The 20,661-nt window shown below is 35.2% G+C and overlaps 1 protein-coding gene across 4 annotated transcripts in view; it reads right to left on the minus strand.

Moving 5' to 3' along the window:
* Positions 1–2,141: 2,141 nt before the first annotated feature.
* The window catches only part of Cdk13 (cyclin dependent kinase 13), a 101,342-nt gene continuing 82,822 nt past the window's right edge, over positions 2,142–20,661 (minus strand). For 2 of the 4 annotated variants that reach the window (XM_038335064.2, XM_038335065.2), the window contains 5 exons: positions 14,831–14,947; positions 13,893–14,024; positions 7,180–7,385; positions 5,463–5,912; positions 2,142–5,008 (listed from right to left, as the gene is read on the minus strand). In XM_038335064.2, coding sequence (XP_038190992.1) covers positions 4,158–5,008; positions 5,463–5,912; positions 7,180–7,385; positions 13,893–14,024; positions 14,831–14,947 — 1,756 coding nt within the window. In that variant the 3' untranslated portion in view covers positions 2,142–4,157. The remainder of the gene's footprint in view (positions 5,009–5,462; positions 5,913–7,179; positions 7,386–13,892; positions 14,025–14,830; positions 14,948–20,661) is intronic. The other 2 variants (XM_038335066.2, XM_038335067.2) reach the window with 1 other exon arrangement.

A 20,661-nucleotide genomic window follows, 5' to 3' on the forward strand; every position in this document is an offset into this window, starting at 1 on the left:
TGGGGAGAATTGAGGATGATTCATTTTAATAAAGTCAGAACTAAAAAATTCTGATGAGTCAAGAACTATAATTTTGTTTCTTCCATCTTCAGCTGATCATGTAACAGCTTATTATTAGTAACTTCTACTAATAAGAAAACCAACTGGATAAGTCCTTTGGTAAATGGCAGTCTCTTATAGAATGATTTGAATTAATAGGATCATTACAAGATTTACATGCAAATTGTAAGCCTGATACTAATCCTGCTGTGCAAATAAGAAATAATTTTTAATGACTTGGTCTCAATTTGTGTGTAGCCTTGTAGAAAATGCACAGGAGCCTTTTAGTAACTACAAACATGAAATACATCTGATACCAACTTCTAGTTTTCTAAATTTATTATTCCTGTTTTTTTCTATAGACAAAGAAAAAGGGCTTTTCCCCTGTAACTCTGGCTGATTTCCAACTCAATAAGTAGACCAGGCTATCCTCAAACTTCTTGCTTCTGTCTCCCAAGCGTTAGGATATAGACATTTGCCACTGCCTGGCAGTACCAAGTTTTTAGAGAAAGTGTGTGAGTGCGTGCGTGCACGCGCGCACGCTAGGGATTAAACCTGGGCATTGTGCCTGCTAGGCAAGTATTCACAGAAATATATCCTATCCCTTAAAAATTATTAATAATTTAGATAAATTATTAGTCTAGTCTAAATATTCATCAGGTTATTAAGTTTCCTTAGTAAGAAGTTGGTATTGCATAAGCATGGCAGCAGCTACCTTTATACTAGTAGTTGGTGGATAGAGGCAGGAGGATCAGGAGCTCAAAGCCAGCCTTAATTAACTAGTTAGTTCAAGGCCAGCCAGAGCTAAATGAGGCTGCCACAAAAAAGCAACGAAATAAAAAAAATTACTGCAGAATCAGATGTGGTATAGGTGGAGAGGAACCACACTGACAATACCAGGTATAAAAAAATAAGCTCTTTTAAGCCTTTTCTTCAGCTGTATTGTGGTTTATTAGTGGGTCAAGTTCAGGCTAAAATAGCCAAGCCAGCATCCCAAACATGTATGTATTCAACACCTGCATTTTAAGTTCCACCACAAACAACCTGGAGTGAGCCTACAGCAAACTCACCAAAACCTTCACACACAGGTGCCGTTTCAGTTCAGAAGCATCTAACCCACACTGCACATGTTTGCCTCAAATCTCAGCACTTATGAACCAGTCAGATTCAAGTTAAAGATAGATTGTGAACCGAATTTTCTGGCCTTGCTTCCTTACAGGGCCTTATTTCTCCATTCAAATTTCAATATAAAGCTTTACTCAAATATTCATGTTACGTTCACTCAAGCATAATTTATTCACTCAAGCATAAACAAACACCTAGCTTCTCCCTCCATACATTTACAAGAAACTCTACCAGCTTCATAGATAACATGACTAAATCTCCCCCATGATTATGGTTATATCCCAAGAACTAGATTAGCATGTTTATTCACTACATTTGTGTTTGCTAACAGAAGCGGAAACAGTTAAACTGCCATTGTTTCACATTCCATAAAGCAGCTCAGTCAATCAACTCTCTAAAAATACTTTTATGTTTTCCAACAGAAAAGACTGAATCTTGGGACATACTGATATTTCCATGCAGGAAAAATTCATATTGAGACATACAAACTTCACAGGAAAATTATGTTTTTCCATAAGTTATTGTTTTTATGTTCATTTTTTATCTGCAGTTTGACTTGTTTCTACCCCAACTTCATAATTAGTTTAGATTTTATTCAAGAATATAAATAACCTAAATAATTAGTGATTTTCCAGCTCTGTTCTTAATCCAAACTCACTGAACTGAAATACTGTTTTGCAGAGCTACATTTACACTTGGCTGATTATTTTGCCATGTTATAAGACGTTTCCATGTAACACCACCTGAGCCTGGGATTACCCTGCAATAACTGGCCTCTCAGCATCGCATTATGGTTTAACTGGCATCCCTTTTTTCTATGTATATAAGGTATTGTTACACTGTCTTAGAAAGTACAGGTTATTAAAAGGCATAGTTCCAATTTTCTATTTCGAAGTCAACAATTTCCCTGCCTTCCCAGCCACTGTCCCAACAAGTATATCTGAAATGTTTAATTAGAAAGACTATCCAAACACAAGTCAATTTTATATAAAATATTTAATTTTTAAAACACAGGCTAGTCATGTCACATAAATAGTTCCACTTTAGGTTAGCTGCTTGTGGCCAGCAGAAGTGTCATGTGTGACAAATAATAGTTTTAGATGCTATCCCTTATAGTCAAGTCTGAAGTGCTAAGACCATATTGAAATTTCAGAACTTGGATACTCTATTTTGCTAAATTTCAAAACATTTCTTCACTTCCTCTAATGTTTTATTAGTACCCAATACTCAAAAGCAAAATCTTTTTTCTTCCATTAATTTTGTTACACCAACAAAAATAATACCATCAAAAATAAAACGGTCAACTAAAAACTCATGTTATAGGCATAAAGTGAAAATTACCTTCTTTAAAATATTCTTACTGGTTCCTGAATCATGTTTTGAAATGCAGGGTCACAAATAGATACAGGACATGAGGTTAAACTGGCTTGTCATATAACAGTTTTCTCTATTGAAGATTCCAATTAAAAAGTGACTAGAACAGTTAAAATTGTCAACTGGCACACTCAACTTCCCAGAGTTTCTAAGTCTCTATTAGTGATAAGGGAGATGCTGGTTATTTACCTTTGGTTCCTTTCTAGAAATATAATTTTGTGTTCATGTGTGAATGTAAAGCATAGTGAGACTTGACAACATTACAGTTATTCTTTCTTGGTTGAGTTTAATAAAAGAAAAAAAACATTAAAACAACCTAGTAGCACTGCTCTAATCTGGCAGGAGTTACAGTAAATTTCACAAAGTTCTGAGTTTTTTGTTTGTTTGTTTTACTAAATTAAATCTAGGACATATTTCTACTTAAGTTGACTTTTAAAAATAATGACATAACTTAAGATATGGTGTTTGCCACCCTCCTTCTGTTAACTTTAATACATTTATTATGCAAATCATTATTACATACTTGCTTCAAAAATCCTATCCTCCAAGTAGAAACTGGGTCAGCATGGCAGCCAGAAAGAAGAGAGTACTCTAAAATTCAGTCAGCTATTACTTTCAAACACTTAAGTGATAATGTTTTTAGTACTTCTCAGAAGTAACAGAAGGTACTGCGTTCTCCCTTTCTTTTCTCTTATACCTCTACCAAGAGAAGGTAACAGTGAAAGTTAACACAGGCGAAAGACAGGCAGAAAAGGACAGTGTGACAGGCAGAGGGAATGGACTTAACAGAACTGGCCAGGCAACACCTAAAAATTGAGAGCTTCCTGCCTCTTCAACACAATGCAGACTCCCTTAAAAGACAAGTGGGTGTACAGGCTAACTTCATCCTCAGTCCTTAAGCTTACCAGTTAAGGCACTTACTCAACCCCTCCCACCCTGCCCATAGTTTTCATATAAAAACCACTATTTCATTTGAATGAATTTTGCTGGGTTATGGTAACCTGAAAAACAAAACAAAAATAATGTTGACCATTTTTTATATAAAACTGTTGCATCAAGAGAAAGGTTGTGTTTTATTTTCTGAAATGAGCACAAAGTACACCTTTCACAATAACACTGAAAGCAGGTGCAAAGACTGACAGTGACCTTTGACTAAAGGTAGCTTTGTAAAAAGAAAATACCAAATAAATCAGTGCCCTTTCTGATTGTTGTAAAACTGGAAGGGTGAGGGAAAGGGTTGGTTGTTACATAAAAGTTGGTCCAAACTTACAAAAAAAAAGCACAAGTGTGCATAGTTCAGAAGATCTGCAACGGGGCCATAAAAACATTATGTCCCTAATGTTAGCATCCACTTAAAACTGCAAGAATAAAAAATAAAACTGTTAACTAAAATCTGTGACGATGTACAATCAATAGAGCTAGTTTTAAGAACAGCATGAAATTAAGCGAAGTTTTTTTTTTGTTTTTGTTTTTCACTATTGTATGCAAGACCCTTTTCCACATAAAAATAAAGCTGTTGTTGAATTAATATTATTCAAGTCTCTTGGATTGCTGCCTGAAATTGCAGCTAGAAAAGTCTTTCCAGATAAAAATGATGTGCCTGAGGAAAAACAAGATACTCAGTATGGTAACCCTCTGCCTCGCCCTCTGCCAGCTGATGTGCTAATGTGTCCTCTGTATCCTTGTGAGTATCCAGGTCCTTGGGCGGGAGAAGTCCAGGTCTGCCCATGCATGAGGCCAGGGCCACCTGGATTCTCCTGTAAGTTACCACCATAGTTATAGCTGTGCATCTTTGCTGGCAAGGGATGAGTACTCTCTGGCCCTGTGGGAGGGTCACTGCTGTTTGTGAGGACTGCTATAGGACCATGGCTATATTCAAATCTATGGTCCTTGTCTCCACTAAACAACATGGGACCAGCATTGAGGTAAATGTCTCCATATCCAGCTACTGAACTGGGAAATGACTCGGAAAAGGCAGAAGCTTGAGGTGGGCCACCAGTGTGAGATGAAGCAGTACTGTAGTTCTCCAAAGACTGAATATCTGAGTTTCCAATGAAACTACGTGGTTCCAACGGTGGAGCAGCAGAGCTACTTCCTAGACCATCACTGCTAACATAAGGAGCGGCAGAGAAAGCAGATCCAAAGTTGTCCTTATAGTCTGAAGTGGGCACATACGTGTCTCCTGTGGGATAATCAATACCACCTTCTCTTTTGGGATCTTCCTGGGGCTGATGCTGAGCAAGCAGCTGTAAGAGGGCTGCCTTCACTCCAGCATGAGGGTCGGTTAGTGAAGAACTAGTGGTGGGTACATGCTGGTTTTCTGTCCGATAATCCAGGTCCTCATCAGTGACTGGTGGTGGTTCAGGAGGTTCAGGAGGTCGTTGATCAGGGGGCAGAATCCGAGGCCGGTCTGGTTCTGGTGTCAACTCCATGATCCTCCTGTCCTGGTGCTGGATGAGGTCATCTTGCCCTAAGTGAAACAAAAGCAAGGGTCAAAAGCTACTATAGAAAAGGAAATACTCAAAATGAGTGGCCCAAGAATCATCAAACATTCAATGTCTAACAAATGCCAAATGCAAAAGGAGGTCTCACAAGTACCCATATTGTCCACCACCACTTAAACAAAAGGTCACTAAAGAAATAGACTATTCAGCTTTTCAAAGGTACTCTCTATGTTCATATTTAAAGCTTGGGGAGTAGGTCACAACACATAATATTTATCCTTTTGTGTTCAGAATAATGGGTTATTGTAAATTTATCTTAGAAAAAATATAGTATTCATAAAGAATAATATCATAAATGGGCAATTTGCTAACAATATATTCCAGGAAGTAAACTGAGTAGGTCACTGTCACCAGTGATCTGAGAATGTCTTTACAAATGTCATTGAACAGTGAACACCACAGATAGCAACAACCACTCACCAGATCCCGGAGTGCTGGGTTCTGGAGGTGGCCTGAGTTGTAAAGGAGCTTCATGTCCCGATCCATTTTCCCGCTCTTCTAGCATGACATCTTTCTGTTTTGACTGCTGAGCCTTTATTAACTGAGTCAAGAGAACTGCAAATGCACTCTGCACAGCAGCCTGGGCAGCATCAGTTTCCACTTTAGGCTGGATGGTCTGTGAAGGCTGAATTCCTCCCAATGATTTTGAAGACTCCTGTTGTGGTGTTGATGGATCTGTCTGTTTTTCACCTGTTGCCAAAATTCCAGCAGGAAGGTTTATTTTATTTAGCTGCTGTTGAGTCTCAGAGTTTACCTTAATGTTCAACACTTGGACAAAATCAGCCATATTAACACTTGATTTAGATTGTAGTAGGTTTAGAAGAATTGCCAATTCATTGTGGTTTAACGGCTGTCCAGGGCCTGTTATTACTAAAGACAAAATGTATTAATTAGAACTGCCATAATTCATAGATTTTCCAACCCCCAAAATGTCTTTATTACACATCATTTAAATTACATTTGAGGAAGGGTGTTCAGCAACAATGTAAAACAGAGCACTTCACTTTATTCATCATGATGTTCAAAATCTAACTACAACATAGATTAAATCTATATTCTATTTTGGGTAATCATCTTTAGGAGTATATGTTTCAAAAGAGAAACCAAGACCATCGGACGACCATATGTGCAGATTTGAACCATCAGCAGTGAAGACAGCTGTTAGCAGTGTCAGGTACTTTCTGAGCACTTTGTAGTTTATCAGTCTAAAAGAGTGCATAACTTGCCAAAGGTCCTGGATTCTGAAATCCTTATCAGGCTATACTGCTCTCAAAAGTGAAGTTAACTTAGAAATTAAAACTAGAATATTTTGCAGAAAATGAGAAAATCTCTGTATTTTTATTCAAATTACTTTTAAAAAAGTTAGGTCATTTTGAGTTAGAAAGGCCTACACAAACACACATATTGCATGTTAACTCATTATCAGTAAGACACATCTAGTTATTTTTCTTTGTCCAATATTCAGTCTAGAACAGGCAGATTCCTGAAACTGAGATTTCATTTTATAAAAGCTGTCAACTAGCCAAACATGGTGGCACACATCTTTAGTCCCAGCCCATGGGAAGCAGAGATGGGTGAAACTTTGTGAGTCTGAGGCCAACCTGGTTACAAAGAAAGTTACATGACAGCCAAGGCTACACAATGAAACCTTACCAATAAATAGATGAATATGAATGAATGAAATAACTGGGTATAACGTATTCTTTTAAAAAGCAGGTTCCAATCTTTTAAAATATAGCTTCTTAGTAAGGATGATGTAAAGATACTGATCAATGGGCTAAAGAACTTCTATTGCTGTTTTGGATGTCTTCCTATGTTTTCTATGCCTTAAGCATCCATAGACATTAAATACTGAACTTCACAGACTAGTGTTGATAAAAGGCATACTGACTCCTGAACTAGGGAAACAAGGAAAAAGAAATCTGACCAATCATGACAAATGCATGATGAGATTGCTTAACACTATAGTGTGAGCAGCAATGAGACCTTTGTGCTGGCACAAACAATAAAGGAATGCCAAGCTCACTAAAGAAGCTTCAGCGTTCACCTTTCTGCCATAATGTTTAAGCAGAACAAACACATTCAGCACAGGTCATGAAGCAGTATGAACAAAACAAGCCACAGAAATATTACTGACCAGGTGCTACACTTGAGTTGCTTTGAGATTTCAATTGTGCAGGAGGCAGCACACCCTGGGGTGTATTAGTTCTACTGTCATCTAAGCCCAGAGACAGGTCCTTTCTGGGGGCTTTGATTGTGGAAAGATCATCAGTCATGCCCATCTGTTTCTGTCTTCTTCGCTTTTTACTCCATAATTCATGACAATCTTGCCACAAAGGAAGGCTGAAAAACATAGATGAATACTAAATCACAAAAGCCGTAACAAGAAATGTTACAATGTACCACTAAAGCTATTCCCCTCCCACAAACCATTCTGGAAGACTTCATACACACACATACATACATACATACGTACGTACATACATACGTAGATACATACATACATACATACATACATACATTAGTAAACTTCCATCATACTTTAGGGTTTTAACTTTAGCAATGGACTATTTTTCTTTTTATTTGTCCTAATTTTTATTGTTTAAAAATTTTATTCATGCATATAATGTCTGATTAAGTACATCCCACCTGCCCTCCCCTCAAGTTCCTTCCCTAGCTCCTCTAAAACCTCTATTCTCTCTCTTAAAACTCACTAAATCTACTTGGTGCTACCAGTATGTCCACGGATAAAGGGCTACCTGCTGGAACAGGAGTGAACTCTACAGAGGCCACAGCCCTGAAGAAAAAGGTGACTCTCCCTTTCGCAGCAGCCATTAACTGCCAATTTCTCCTCAGCTGAGAGTGGCCTTCATGACCCACTCCCTCCCACCAACTGGGATTCTGTCTGACTTGATCCCATGTGGGCCTAATGCATACAGTCACAGCTGCTGTGCATCCACACATACAAGTGCCCCGTTGTAGAGATGACCTACTTTTATCTTCTGAATAATCAATAAGTAATTGTTCATCAAAATTATGAAGAATACATATTAGTTAAAATCTGGCTATTACCCTTCATACAACCTTTTATAACCAGTTCTTACAGCACACTGTACACAGAACAGGATTTGAAAAAGGATGAAGAAACATGCTATTTGTAGAAGCCAGACATAAATAAAGGAGAGTAAAAGCTAGAACATAAGATTTGTACAAAACTTTTTAGTAAAACTTTTTCTTTCACTTTTTAGTTACATATTTACTACTATTACCAATTGCTTTGAAAATAAACTGATTCTAAAGATGAGTCTCAAGAATAGGTAATCCAGACACAGAGAGGCTCATTACTCATCAACAGAATTCTGTGTGATTATTAACTACCAAAATTACCTCTAATTTTAGAATAATTTATCATTTTAATATAATTCTATAACACTGAACACTAGTAAATACCTTTTTCTTAAAGAAAGACAACTACTTGATTTACAAATATTTTCTTTTTATCCCAGTTACAAAGCCCATGGAAACTTACTATTACTTTTCTCTAGCTTAAAGTGAGAAAACTAAGGCTTGGAAAGGTTAATAAACTTGCCCAGAATATCTAGATTCTTTTAAGCAATGCCATCTAGTGGTATACACCTGCTCTTCTCAACTTGATGTTTACCAAGAGGTACACAATGTCTTTCCAATAATGTACCTGAGGTTGTTTAAAGGGACTTCATTTCCACATGGACTCTTTTCAAAAACTGAGCTAGAAGAATGCCCTGAATGCTCAAGTAAATTCTTCCACAATTACTTTCTCATATTATAAAATAAAGGCATATGCAACAGAATGGTTGAATCTTAGCAATATAATATTAATAAAAAATGTCATTTCCACAGGATTACAAAACAGCATGATACCTTTGTATAAAATGAAAAACAACTACATTTTTAAATGTAATTTTTTATGAATACATACAGATGGCAACAGAAAATATATACAAGAATAAGGAAACAGGAATGATGGTTACCTCAGGAGGAAGAGGGCAACGGACACGTAGGTAGGAGGAGGGATTATGATATGATTAAAGTGGGTTATTTTCAAGGTTCTAGCTTTTGCTTGGTAGGCTCATGGCTGCTTATTAACATTTAAAAAACTAATTAAAGTAACTAAAATAAATAAAAGAGAGCCATGCATGGACCAATGATGAGTGACACAAGGATCATGATTAAACCAAGTCTGTGCACCTGAGGTCTGAAAACAAAACGAAGGCATACCTCTCAGCCATCTTACTATGGTGCATTGCCTCAGCGTGCAAAAAACTCCTGGATAACAAACAAAGGGACAATTGGAAAGGTTGACACTGGGAAGCTTTAAGGCATCAAAAACCCTCTAAAAGACTTTCCTTTCTGGGACTGTGTTTGTGTTTTATGATGTGTGCTTTAGCCTCTGTTGGGATGTTGATTTCAAATATACTGTAGTACTACAGATTAGGGTAAATAAAATCATTCATTACACCTCCTCCATTATGACAGCCAAGAAATACAATACTCTTGTGGAAAAGCAAAGAAATCCAGGGAAAGGATTTGTTCCCTCCCATAATTTAAAGAGATTCATTATGAATGAATTACCTTAACACTCATCTCTACGAAATATAAACATAAGCTTACAATAATCTAATTAATGACACTGATTCTCCAAACAAATCAGGCATGTTCTCCAGATAATCAAAAGTATGTGCTTCCTTGAAGGTTCAAATGCTGGCTCGGTCACTTAATTTGCTAACTTGTCAGGCAAGTTACTGGACCTCTGTATCACAGTTTTTCTTTAAAAATGGGATTAACATCTATTACCTATTTCCTGCGGACAGACATAATATGTTAATGTCTATCAAGGGCGTAGCACTGTATTTGTGATTGATATCACTGACTGATCATTATTCAGTCAAAATATTTAATTGTAGATGGCCATATTATTGTGCGAGTGTTTAATGGTTTTAATATTGTTCATAAGGCATAGGCTAGCGGCCATCTAAATCACTTGTTAGTCACATAGTTATATAATACTATTTTTTTTGTTTTGTGTTTGTTTCTTGACAGGGTTTCTCCTGTGTAATAGCTCTACCTGTGTAGAACATGCTTTGTAGACCAGGCTAGCCTCAAACTCACAGCAATCCAACTACCTCTGCCTCCTGAGTGCTGGGATTAAAGGTATGTGCCATCACTGCCCGACATATAAACTTCTTAAAGTTACAAAGACATCAGAAAAGTTGATAAAATATCCACTACACATTAGTGAAATTATTTCTGATTTAATACTTTCTCATTTGTTTTTTTCTAAAAAAATAATCAAAATATTTTTCAACAATATGACTATTTTAAAAATGTATCCAAAAATGATAGCTATATACTTATTTTTCAAAGGAATACCACTGCTATTTCATAGTTTTTTGATAAAGTAGAGGGTATTACATGTGGTTTAGAGAACTTTTTATTTAAATACAGTATCAACGCAATTAAAACCTTGGCCTGACTGCTTTAGTGACGTATCTAAGTGCATACACACCATAATAGTTTCACAGAATATCCATTAAGTATACTGCTATTTACTTTTTAATAGAAAAGCACAGTGAAGCATATTCTGATAAAAATTAAATTTGAGTTACTGGGCCTTGTTTGACAAGAATTACAGTTTGTAACAAAAACAAAACAAAACACGCACAAATATATGAAGGCATAGAACAAAAACTGGTAGAGCCAGTTAAAAAAAATTGATGAATATCTAAATGAGCTTTCAGGTCACATGATGTCCTTACTGTCAGGAGATCTGCAAGGGAAAGACTTTTCAAATGATCTTATTTTTTTTATTTTGTTTTTTAATTTGTGTGTGTTTGTCTGTAAATAAATCTGTGCACCATGCGTACGTGATGTCCACAAGAGTCAGAAGAGGGCACTTTATCCCCTGGAACTGGAGTTTTATAGCTGGAAACCAAACCAAGATCCTCTGCAATGAATGATCTTAACCAATGAGCAATCGCTCCAGTTCCTAATCTCATTTTCTTTTCTTTTTTTAAATAAAAGACTTTTTGTTTGTTTGGGTTGTTTGTTGTTATTGATGCCTATTTGTTTTGTTTTTGAGACAAGGTTTCTCTGTGTAACCACCCTGGCTGTCCTGCTCGCTCTTTAGATCAGGTTGGCCTTGAACTCACAGAGATCCATGTGCTTCTGCTCCTGAGTGCTGCGATTAAAGCATGCACCACAACTGCCGGAAATTAAAAAAAGCTTTTGATATTTATTGTAGAAGGAGTTTAAAGATAGTGCTATAGCTACGCACAACTCCTTTCAGTGACTGCTTATTTGCAAGGGCATTTCTGAAAATAAAAAGCAATATATAATTAATGTGGAACCATGTCTCAATCTATAATACACAGCACTGAGTCCATGGTATGTAAATTACATGAATTACTTAGAGGAAAAGATCTCAGCTAGATCACTTCTAATAGACTGCATAGCTAACAAAATTCACTGATGGTTTTAACCAAAATGTTTACAATACAGCACAAAATTATCATACTAACATACATAGTACAGTATAAGAAATATTTTAAAATTAAAATCTATTGGTATATAGCCTGTTTTTAAAAAGTACAATACCATGATTAATATACTAGTTCCATTAGAATAAAAATGTAAGAAATGAAAGTTCAAGATCAAAACAGTACAATGTCCAAATGCTGAAGATTTTCTAAGCTACTACAAACACAACTTGAAAGGCCTCAATATATGGACCCCGGTGGATACATTTACAATATTAATGTAACTGCAATACTTAAAATCATTAATTAAAAATTCACCATTACATCTTTTGCATCTTGTAAACATGGTTTCAGGAATTAATCAACTCCAAATAAGCTTGATACATCTTTATGAGAATCCTTTCATGTGGACTATGTTATTAGAATTGCACTACAAATAACAGGACAAAATCATATTACATTCTTGATGAAGAACTCTACCAGGTAACACATATTACCTTGTAGGTATTATTCTGGCACTGAAAAATACTAATCTAATCGTGATTACAGAAAAGCAGTGAAAATAAGATTTGGGGATGTTGGCTCTTATCAGGACTGAAGATGCAGTTTAGTGGTATGTGAGGCCCTGGGTTTGATGTCCACTAAAAAAAGAAGTCAGTGTCATCAAAACCCTCTAAGGGTGGCAAAAAAGTGAAGAGATATGTGAGTTCTGAACAAATGGTTCAATGGTGACTCCACAGGGAGTTTGTAAAAAAGAAAAAGTTATTGGACTATTGCAGAGACTTTAATAAGCACTATTATTAATTCTTATGCTTTATAATATAGGATGTATAGTGAAGTTCTAGTTGTTATAGATTCATGCAACAACTTAATATTCAATTACTTCAGAAAAAGTTTATAAAGTAACAAAGCAAATGTGTTCATATGTCAATAATTACTGAATATATGTTTGTTTTCCTATTCTATCTTTCTGTAGAAATGAAAATGCAAAATCAAAAGTTAAAAGAGAAAAAAAGTCACTTTGATAGGTGACTATAGTCAAACCACTTGGAAACTACTGATATATTCTAAATAAGCAAAAGAACAACAAATATTAAACACATAGTTCAGTAGTATCTGATCCAGGTATGGTGGTGCAAACCTATCATTCCAGCACTCAAGAGGCACAGACAGGAGGATATTGAGTTCAGGTCAGCCCGTACTAAACTCTGAGTGTAGTACAACCAAACTCTGAGTCAAAAGAAAAAAAAGTAAAAAAGAAAAAAGAAACAACAGAAAACCTAGTGAATGACTCAGTCGTTCTGTATGTCGGATGATAGTTACTCTTTAACTTTCAAACTATCCCATGGACCACTTACATATAATTCAATATAATCTTAATGGAGTTTATCATGTCAAGCCCTGTGAAAATAAACTCCATGTAACTGGTAAGTGGAAGAGCCAGAATTTGAACTCTTAAACTCATGCTTATTCATTAAAAATATGTGCATTATATTATACAAAAATATCTTATGGAGACAGGCTTGCTTTGTAATGCTGTAATGATTACATTAAGACTTACCAAGGAAATACCTACAAAACTATAGACCATATAATGGAGAGGCAAATGGACTGCCTTCTTCCCAACCAACCCGAGACAAATTACAGAAGCTGTAAGAAGATTCAAGAAATCAGCTATCCCAATACCGAAACTATGCATTTTCTTTCTATGATCTTACTCATTGCAAACATTCTTCTAGGTAATGTTAAGGATTTTCTATTGTACAGGATATGTTAGAGTATTTTCAGATCTTATTTCTTATAAAACTGACTTCAGTTTGAGAGCTGGCACCACCCTTTACCATATTTGTATTCTTGGGCAAGTTTTTTAACCTCTTTGAGCCTGCTTCCTCCTCTGTTAAGCAGTGGTAGTAGAAGTAGTAGTAGTAGTAGTAGTAGTAATAGTAATAATAATAATAATAATAATAATACCTACCTTAGAGGATTGTAAAAATTAAGTTTAGCACAGCACTCAAAAGCTTCTGCTAAAGCAGGACCACCAGAGGCCAAAGTCCTGGTGGATGGACTCCACCACATTGAGGGGTTCTTATTCTTAGAGGTGAAACATAACACTATCCTATAGCAGTTAAATAAACGCTAAGGGCTGTTTTTGCTGTTCTATTATAAACTCAATAAACAAGCACCTGCACTCTTGATGTGCAAATACTTTTCTCCTGTTTTACCTAACTCAACTTAGTCACAGAATATCTTCTGCTCATGACAACTAATTAGCAACGTTTTTAAAGCTGTCCAGATTCTGCAAAAATAAAATCTAAAACAAAAGAATGTCACTTACTCTGGTGGAGGCATTTTGGAGGGTTCCACATCTCGTAGAAACTCACACTGAAGAGCCTGCTCAGCAGTGCACCGCTTACTGGGATCCAAGGCAAGCATGTAATCAAATAAGTCGAGCGCAGCTGCAGGGATACTAGCACCAGAGGACACAAAAGTCAAGCACTGTCTCCACACAAGCTCTATGCTTCTGTGAGCACTTATTTTAAAAAAATGTATTTGGCATCAAATTTGAAAATTAATTTAAAATTGTATTTTTAATGCCAACTTCTTACCCTGATTACCTGTATCTTTAAATCCTTATTACTTTGTTATTAACTAATAAATTCATACAGGTGATGAATATCTAAAAGCTAATGTAATAATCAGTTGAAGTATTATAACTATCAATTTTCTTTGCAAGAACTATTGTTATTTTTGGACTGTTTAGCAAACAGCATCTTTTATTACTCTATGAGCAATCCATTGTCATAAATTAAAAACTAAATAGCCTCCTAAAATAAAAACCTAAACTCAAGACTCTTTAAAAAAAATTTACAACACAATTATTAATGTTTTTTCATGTAAACAAATACAGCGTACTGGCCCAGTTAATGACTCTGGGATGAAGGCCTCTCTATGCAGCAAAGGGAAATGGGCAACACAAAGCCCTAGAAGCAGAGCCGCAATACGTCTGTCTGGGTCACTACGACAGAATTCTTAAGAAACGACTCTCCAAATCGTGTGTGCTAAGGTACACCCATATTCTCAGCACCTAACAGTCAAGATCAAGAAAGAGTTCAAGGTCAACCTCAGCTACATAGAGAATACAAGGGCAGCTTGTAAAACTTTGCTTCAAATAGCAAAAGACAAAAACCAAACAAAACAAAAAACCTTAAACCTCAAAGTGACTTCACAATAAACAATAAATGTAATATGGATATTTAAGCATCCCTTTCTTACAAAACAAATTCTTCTCTTAACTTTCGCCGATATTGCTTCTTTGGTTTCATGGTGTTGAAATATGGCAGTTTGATTACATCAGGCCACACTGCAGGACAAGGACTCCCACATATACGGCTAAACAATAGAAAAAAAAAAAAAAAAAAAAAAGAAAAGAAAAGAAAAGAAACGAAAGAAAGAAAAAAAAAAAAAAAAAAAATTTATAAATACAAACTACATACAAAAACTAATAAATACCACCAGTATTTAAAAGAAAATCAAGTAGTTAAGAATACAAAAGACCCTCATATAACATATAAGAAGTTTAAATACTTTAATATTCACAATTTAACTTGAAAATCCCCAAATCTTCCACAAATACATTTAATCTAGTAAAGAACCTTCCTACTAAATAAAATCTTACAACACGGTTGATGTTCAGAATATACTGCCTATGTGTTACAAATTAAGGAAATGAATTTAGTATACATCTCCCTCTGGTTTGGAAGTGTTGGCATGGTCTACATGAGGTAGCCTGGTATTAACAGCAGACAGAGCTTCCTAAATAACTACCTCTAGATTCAAAAAAGAGCACCCTGAAGGCAGCAGACTTGAAGTATGCAGTTCTGCAGTGTTAGCAGTGCCACTGGTCATGAGCATTTATGCATTTTAATTGCTCTACTCTTTGACCACCTTGAAATTCCTCAATAGTTTGATATGAACACAGGTTTATTGGGAAAATAGGCTTTAGTATATAAAAATCACAAGATTATATGGATAGCATTAGAAAAACTATCGGTAAGGCTTATTAACATGTTAAGAAAAAAAGGGTACAGGCTCATTCATATGAAGCTAATCCCCTCTCAGAATGTATCTTTTCCTAGACTGTTCCTTCATTTCCGCTAGATTCTAAGCAGCTGTACCCTCATCAGTCTACTGAACAAGGTCTTTTCTTCCCAAGACTATGCAGAATGGACATTCCTTCACATGCTACCTGTTTCGTTAGTATTTGTGTCATCCTTTGTGTTGTGACTACATGGCTAGATGGTTTTCTTGGTTCCTGGCACATACATGCACATTAATAATATAGAGTATACTGGAATAGAGAGATGAAGGGCACTTTCAACTCCTGATATTAAGGAAAATTTAAGTGAGAGAAAAGATGAAGATTTTTTGCTATAGTTCTAAGTATAAATCACAGCCAGGTGGGAGAGAGTAAGAGAAATATGTTACAGGCAGAGAAAAAACACGTGCCTATTAACACTCACACAAACACAAGCTAAAGAGTTTCAATGTTTTCTTATATGCACTGTTGAAATATAAGTACTAAAGTTATCAAGAGCAGCACACAAGACCCCCAAATTCTTGATATTCTAAACTTAAAAGCTTTCCATTTCATTTCCATCCTGGCAATAATTTATTTAAGTATTTTTTTTTTTAAATAAGACCTGGTGTTTCCTATTGACAGCTTTCTCACCACCCCCTCCACCAGAGACAAGGTTTCTTTGTAGTTTTGGAGACTATCCTGGAACTTGCTCTGTAGAACAGCGTGGTCTCAAACTCACAGAGATCCGACTGCCTCTGCATCCTGAGTACTGGGATTAAAGATGGGCATTTGGTCTTTTTTTTTTTTTTTTTATTGTTTTTAGCCCATTGTATTTTCTAATCAGTTAATCTGGAAATATATAGGAAAGGGTCAAAATTGAAGCTTTAAAGATTTATAAAACACACACACACACACACACACACACAGTTACCAATTCCCAAACAGTGCTAAAATGATGATGATGATGATGATGATGATGGCGCATTATAAGGCAATTTTGATCTCTAGTTTTAACAGAAATTCTTTCAATTTAATCTCCTGGAAAGCTGGTAAATGTTGGTTTGAGAAACACAGAATATACATTGAAATATATTAACAAACACAGATAAAAGTTCCCACATAGCTACTATTAAGAACCTATTCCTTGAGCCAACTGTGGTGGTACACACTCCTTAATCTTTGCACTTGAGAGCCAGAGACAGTAGATCTGATCTCTGAGTTCAGACAGACTGGTCTTCTTAATATCTAGGCCAGCCAGTGATGAAAAGTAAGTCCCCACCCCATGTATGTGTACTACAAATATAAATTTGGGTTTTCTATCCCTTGGACTCCAAGGTACTCTCATATGTAGCTATGACATACAAATATGCCATCACTAAACATTGTGCATGCTGGGCATAGTTGTTACATGCTCATAATCCCAACATTTGGGAGCCAGTAATATTATCACAACCTTGAGGCCAACCTGGTCTACAAAGTGATTCTAAGGCTAGCTGGAGTGAAATAGTGAGGCTATGTAATTGGCTCAAAAAATTAAAAAAGAATTTTTAAACCAAATTACTCTGACTTGCTATCCTCTATATTACAGCCTATTGCCCACACACATTAACTTCTTTGCTTTTTAGAGTTCGCATGTAATTCCACTAATTCATATATATTATATGAATATATCTATTCAAGTAGTTTCGTTATTGTAATTTTGTTTGAATAAGCTGTGTTAAGTTCTCCTATTCTTAAAAAAGTCCTCTGGTTCTTTTATTCTTAATGTCCCCAACTCCCTTCCTAATTATTTCCAAATTTATCCTCCCACAGACAGAAAAAACAAAAACAAGTGTTCAGTGTGAAAGCCAGTGTTTGGAAAATCTGGCTATACTGTAAGGTAAGACAAAATTAGACTTCAGAGCTGGCTCAGCAGTTAAGTGCATGTACTGCTCCTGCAGAAGGCCAGATGTTCCAATACCCTTTCTGGACTCCCTAGGCTCTGCATGTATATGATATATACCCATCCATATAAAATTTTAAAAACAATGTTTTGGGTTTTTTTTTCTTCAAATCAGAGTTTCGCCATGTAATTCTGGCTGTCCTGAAACTCATGAAAAAGGCCAGACTGACCTCAAACCCAGCGATCTACTTGCTTCTACTTCTGGAGTGCTAAGACTAAACGATGTGTCAGTACACCCTGCTGCTGTATACAATGAGTGAGAGGGACAATATAAAATAAGGCTGGAGAGATGGCTTAATGGTTAAGAGCATATGCTGTTCTTGCAGAGGACCCCACAACTGAAGGCTCACAACCACCAGAAACTCTATCACCTTTGGCACTCTTGGAGAACTTACAGACATGTGCACAAACCCACATACTTAAAAATAAACATAAACATAAAAGCAAACAACATTTAAGAAAGGATAAACTGCCATTTTAAAAAGTCCTTTAAAGCCTAACAATCAAAAACAAATTATGCCTTTCCAACAGTCATTTAAAAACTATTTAGTTTTTAATTATGCATATTGTATGGATCTGTGTATAAATTTGTGCATATAAATATGATGCCCTGTGGAAGTTAGAACAGAGTATCATCTCCCCTAGAACTGTAATTACAGGCAATCATTAGCTGTTTGATGTGGGTGCTAGGAATCAAACTCAGATGCTAGGCAAAAACAGCAAATGCTCTTAACCACTGAGTTACCTCTCCAGATCCTTCTCCAAAAGTTTCTACAATCTTAAAATTTTAAGATTATGGATTTTCAATATTCCAGATGCACACACACTGGCGATTTTATCAGAAGGATGTCCTCCCACCCTACTGTATTTTCTAGTTGGTATATATATTTAAAAGCTACTGTTTTCTTTACAGATAAGTATTGATAAATATATTTTAATATATCATGAGTCTTTTAATTTTCAGTTTAATCAACCTTTTTGTTCTCACGCAATTTTAGGCAATTACTAGAAGGCAATTTTTCTTTTCTCTTTTTTCTCTAATATTCTATCATTAAATATTATTATGGCTATTAGTGATATAAATTTTTACTATATCTAACACTCCCTTATACTTAAAGAGCTTACCCCTCAGCAAATACTTATTCAAATCTATTAAATAAACAGATTGTGCCATTTCTATTAAAATGACAAATTACAGCAAAAACATTTGCCCTAATATTTCCTTGTATTCTTGAGATGAACCTTATTTGTGTTAATGCTATAAAACATTTTAACATTTTTCTATTCGTTCTCTAAAAAGTTCCTACATGAATACAATGTATTTTATCATAATAAACTTCTCTTTTTTAAAGGATGGGTCGTTTTTGATGCTATTGTTATTTTTAATAATTTAGTTTTATTTTATGTGTGGGTGTCAGATCCCCTTCCCTGTAGTTACAGACAGTTGTGAACTGCCAATTGGGTGCTGGCAATTAAACCTGGGTCCTCTGGAAGAGGAACCAGTGGTCTTAACTGCTGAGCCATCTCTACAGCCCTCATGATAAAGTTCTTAATGAAAACCAGAATACTGTTTGCTTTATCTCCTTTAGAAATCTCAAATATAGATAATTTTAATAATGACTTTATTAAATATTACTGTAGGTGCATTCTATATAAAAAGTTTCAGAAGTCCCATTTCTTGCATGGATACAATGGTTAATTCAAAGCTCAATTTTCCCACTTATTAACTTGAAAGACCCTAAATAAATTCACTTTTCTAAGATTTAGCTTTTTAAACTAAACAGAATACAATGAACTATATGAAAGTTTAAGTGAAATAATTCAGCCGAAACAACTAGAGCAATGTTTCTTTTGAAGACTAGCTCCAGTATCCAACAAAATCAGTACCAACAATTTTAAAAAAAAAAAAGGGTTTAGAGGGAATCATAGTAAAGGAAAATATACAATACATAATTTAAGGATCTATTTTCTAACCTGCCAAGGCTTCCTCTTTGAAGAAGATATATTGAATAGAAGAACTCCGTATCACTAACTAGTACATATCATACCCACAACAGATCATTAACATTTAGTTTTGGTCTCTATTTTTTATATTTAAGTATAAAGATTAAAAGCATTTTCAATATACTAGCATAATAATCCTTTTCTTTTTACTTTTCTTTCACATATAAAATTTTTGCTTATTGCTAACTAGTGAACAATGTTTTAAGGTTTCTGAGAAATACTGATTCTATGTTTAACTAAACTACATAAAACAACTTAAAAAAAATTCAACATCCACCCACCTCTTGATATTCACATTTCTTAACTGAGTAGGATAAATATGTACCCTTACTAGAAAGTTCCAGGCTACTAACCCCATTCTTTTAGCATGCCATATCTTCAAGATAATATTTCCTGAGGAATATAGAAAATAAAAGTATGAAACAGAAAGTTGGGAAAATGTTATATAATAGTTTAAGGAACATTGTAACTAATGGTTTTATAAATACTTAACAAGACTTTACCGCTAACATGCCCGAGCCTGGTTCTTCAGCGTAATACTTCAATAGTGTTATTTTATATATTTAGGGCTTTCTAACGTATTTAAAATTATGCTTTGTGAATTAAATGATCTCAAAGTTTTTATTTTCTTTATATCTTAAGTAATTTTCTCTATCAAAGTCTTCATTCACTGAATTTCTTTTCACATTCATAAGTTACAAAATTTACATGGTGCATATGTATAAATAATCCCAAAATGAAATCTTGGATTTATTCATAAAGTTCCACATTTTCTGTATTGTAGCTCACTAAGTATTTTCAGTCCCTGGTTTTATTTTGCTGCTTCAGTTTGTCACCTGCATGCTCACTTCATTGTTTCCATTCTTACTTATACAATACAGTCGTTGACTCGCTTAACAACTGGGATCTTAACTGTCAGTCGATTCTCTCATCATATAAACATCAGAGAGTGTACTTAAATCTACTTCGTAAAGGTCAATCACTTGATGTGGCTTCTTGGTACAATCAAAAGAGGAAGTTATAGTAGGTTGCAGCCAGTAACATGGTATATTGTTTTTACAATAAACTTATTTTAAGTAC

This window comes from Arvicola amphibius, chromosome 6, assembly GCF_903992535.2.
Source record: "Arvicola amphibius chromosome 6, mArvAmp1.2, whole genome shotgun sequence".
Lineage (NCBI taxonomy): Eukaryota > Metazoa > Chordata > Mammalia > Rodentia > Cricetidae > Arvicola > Arvicola amphibius.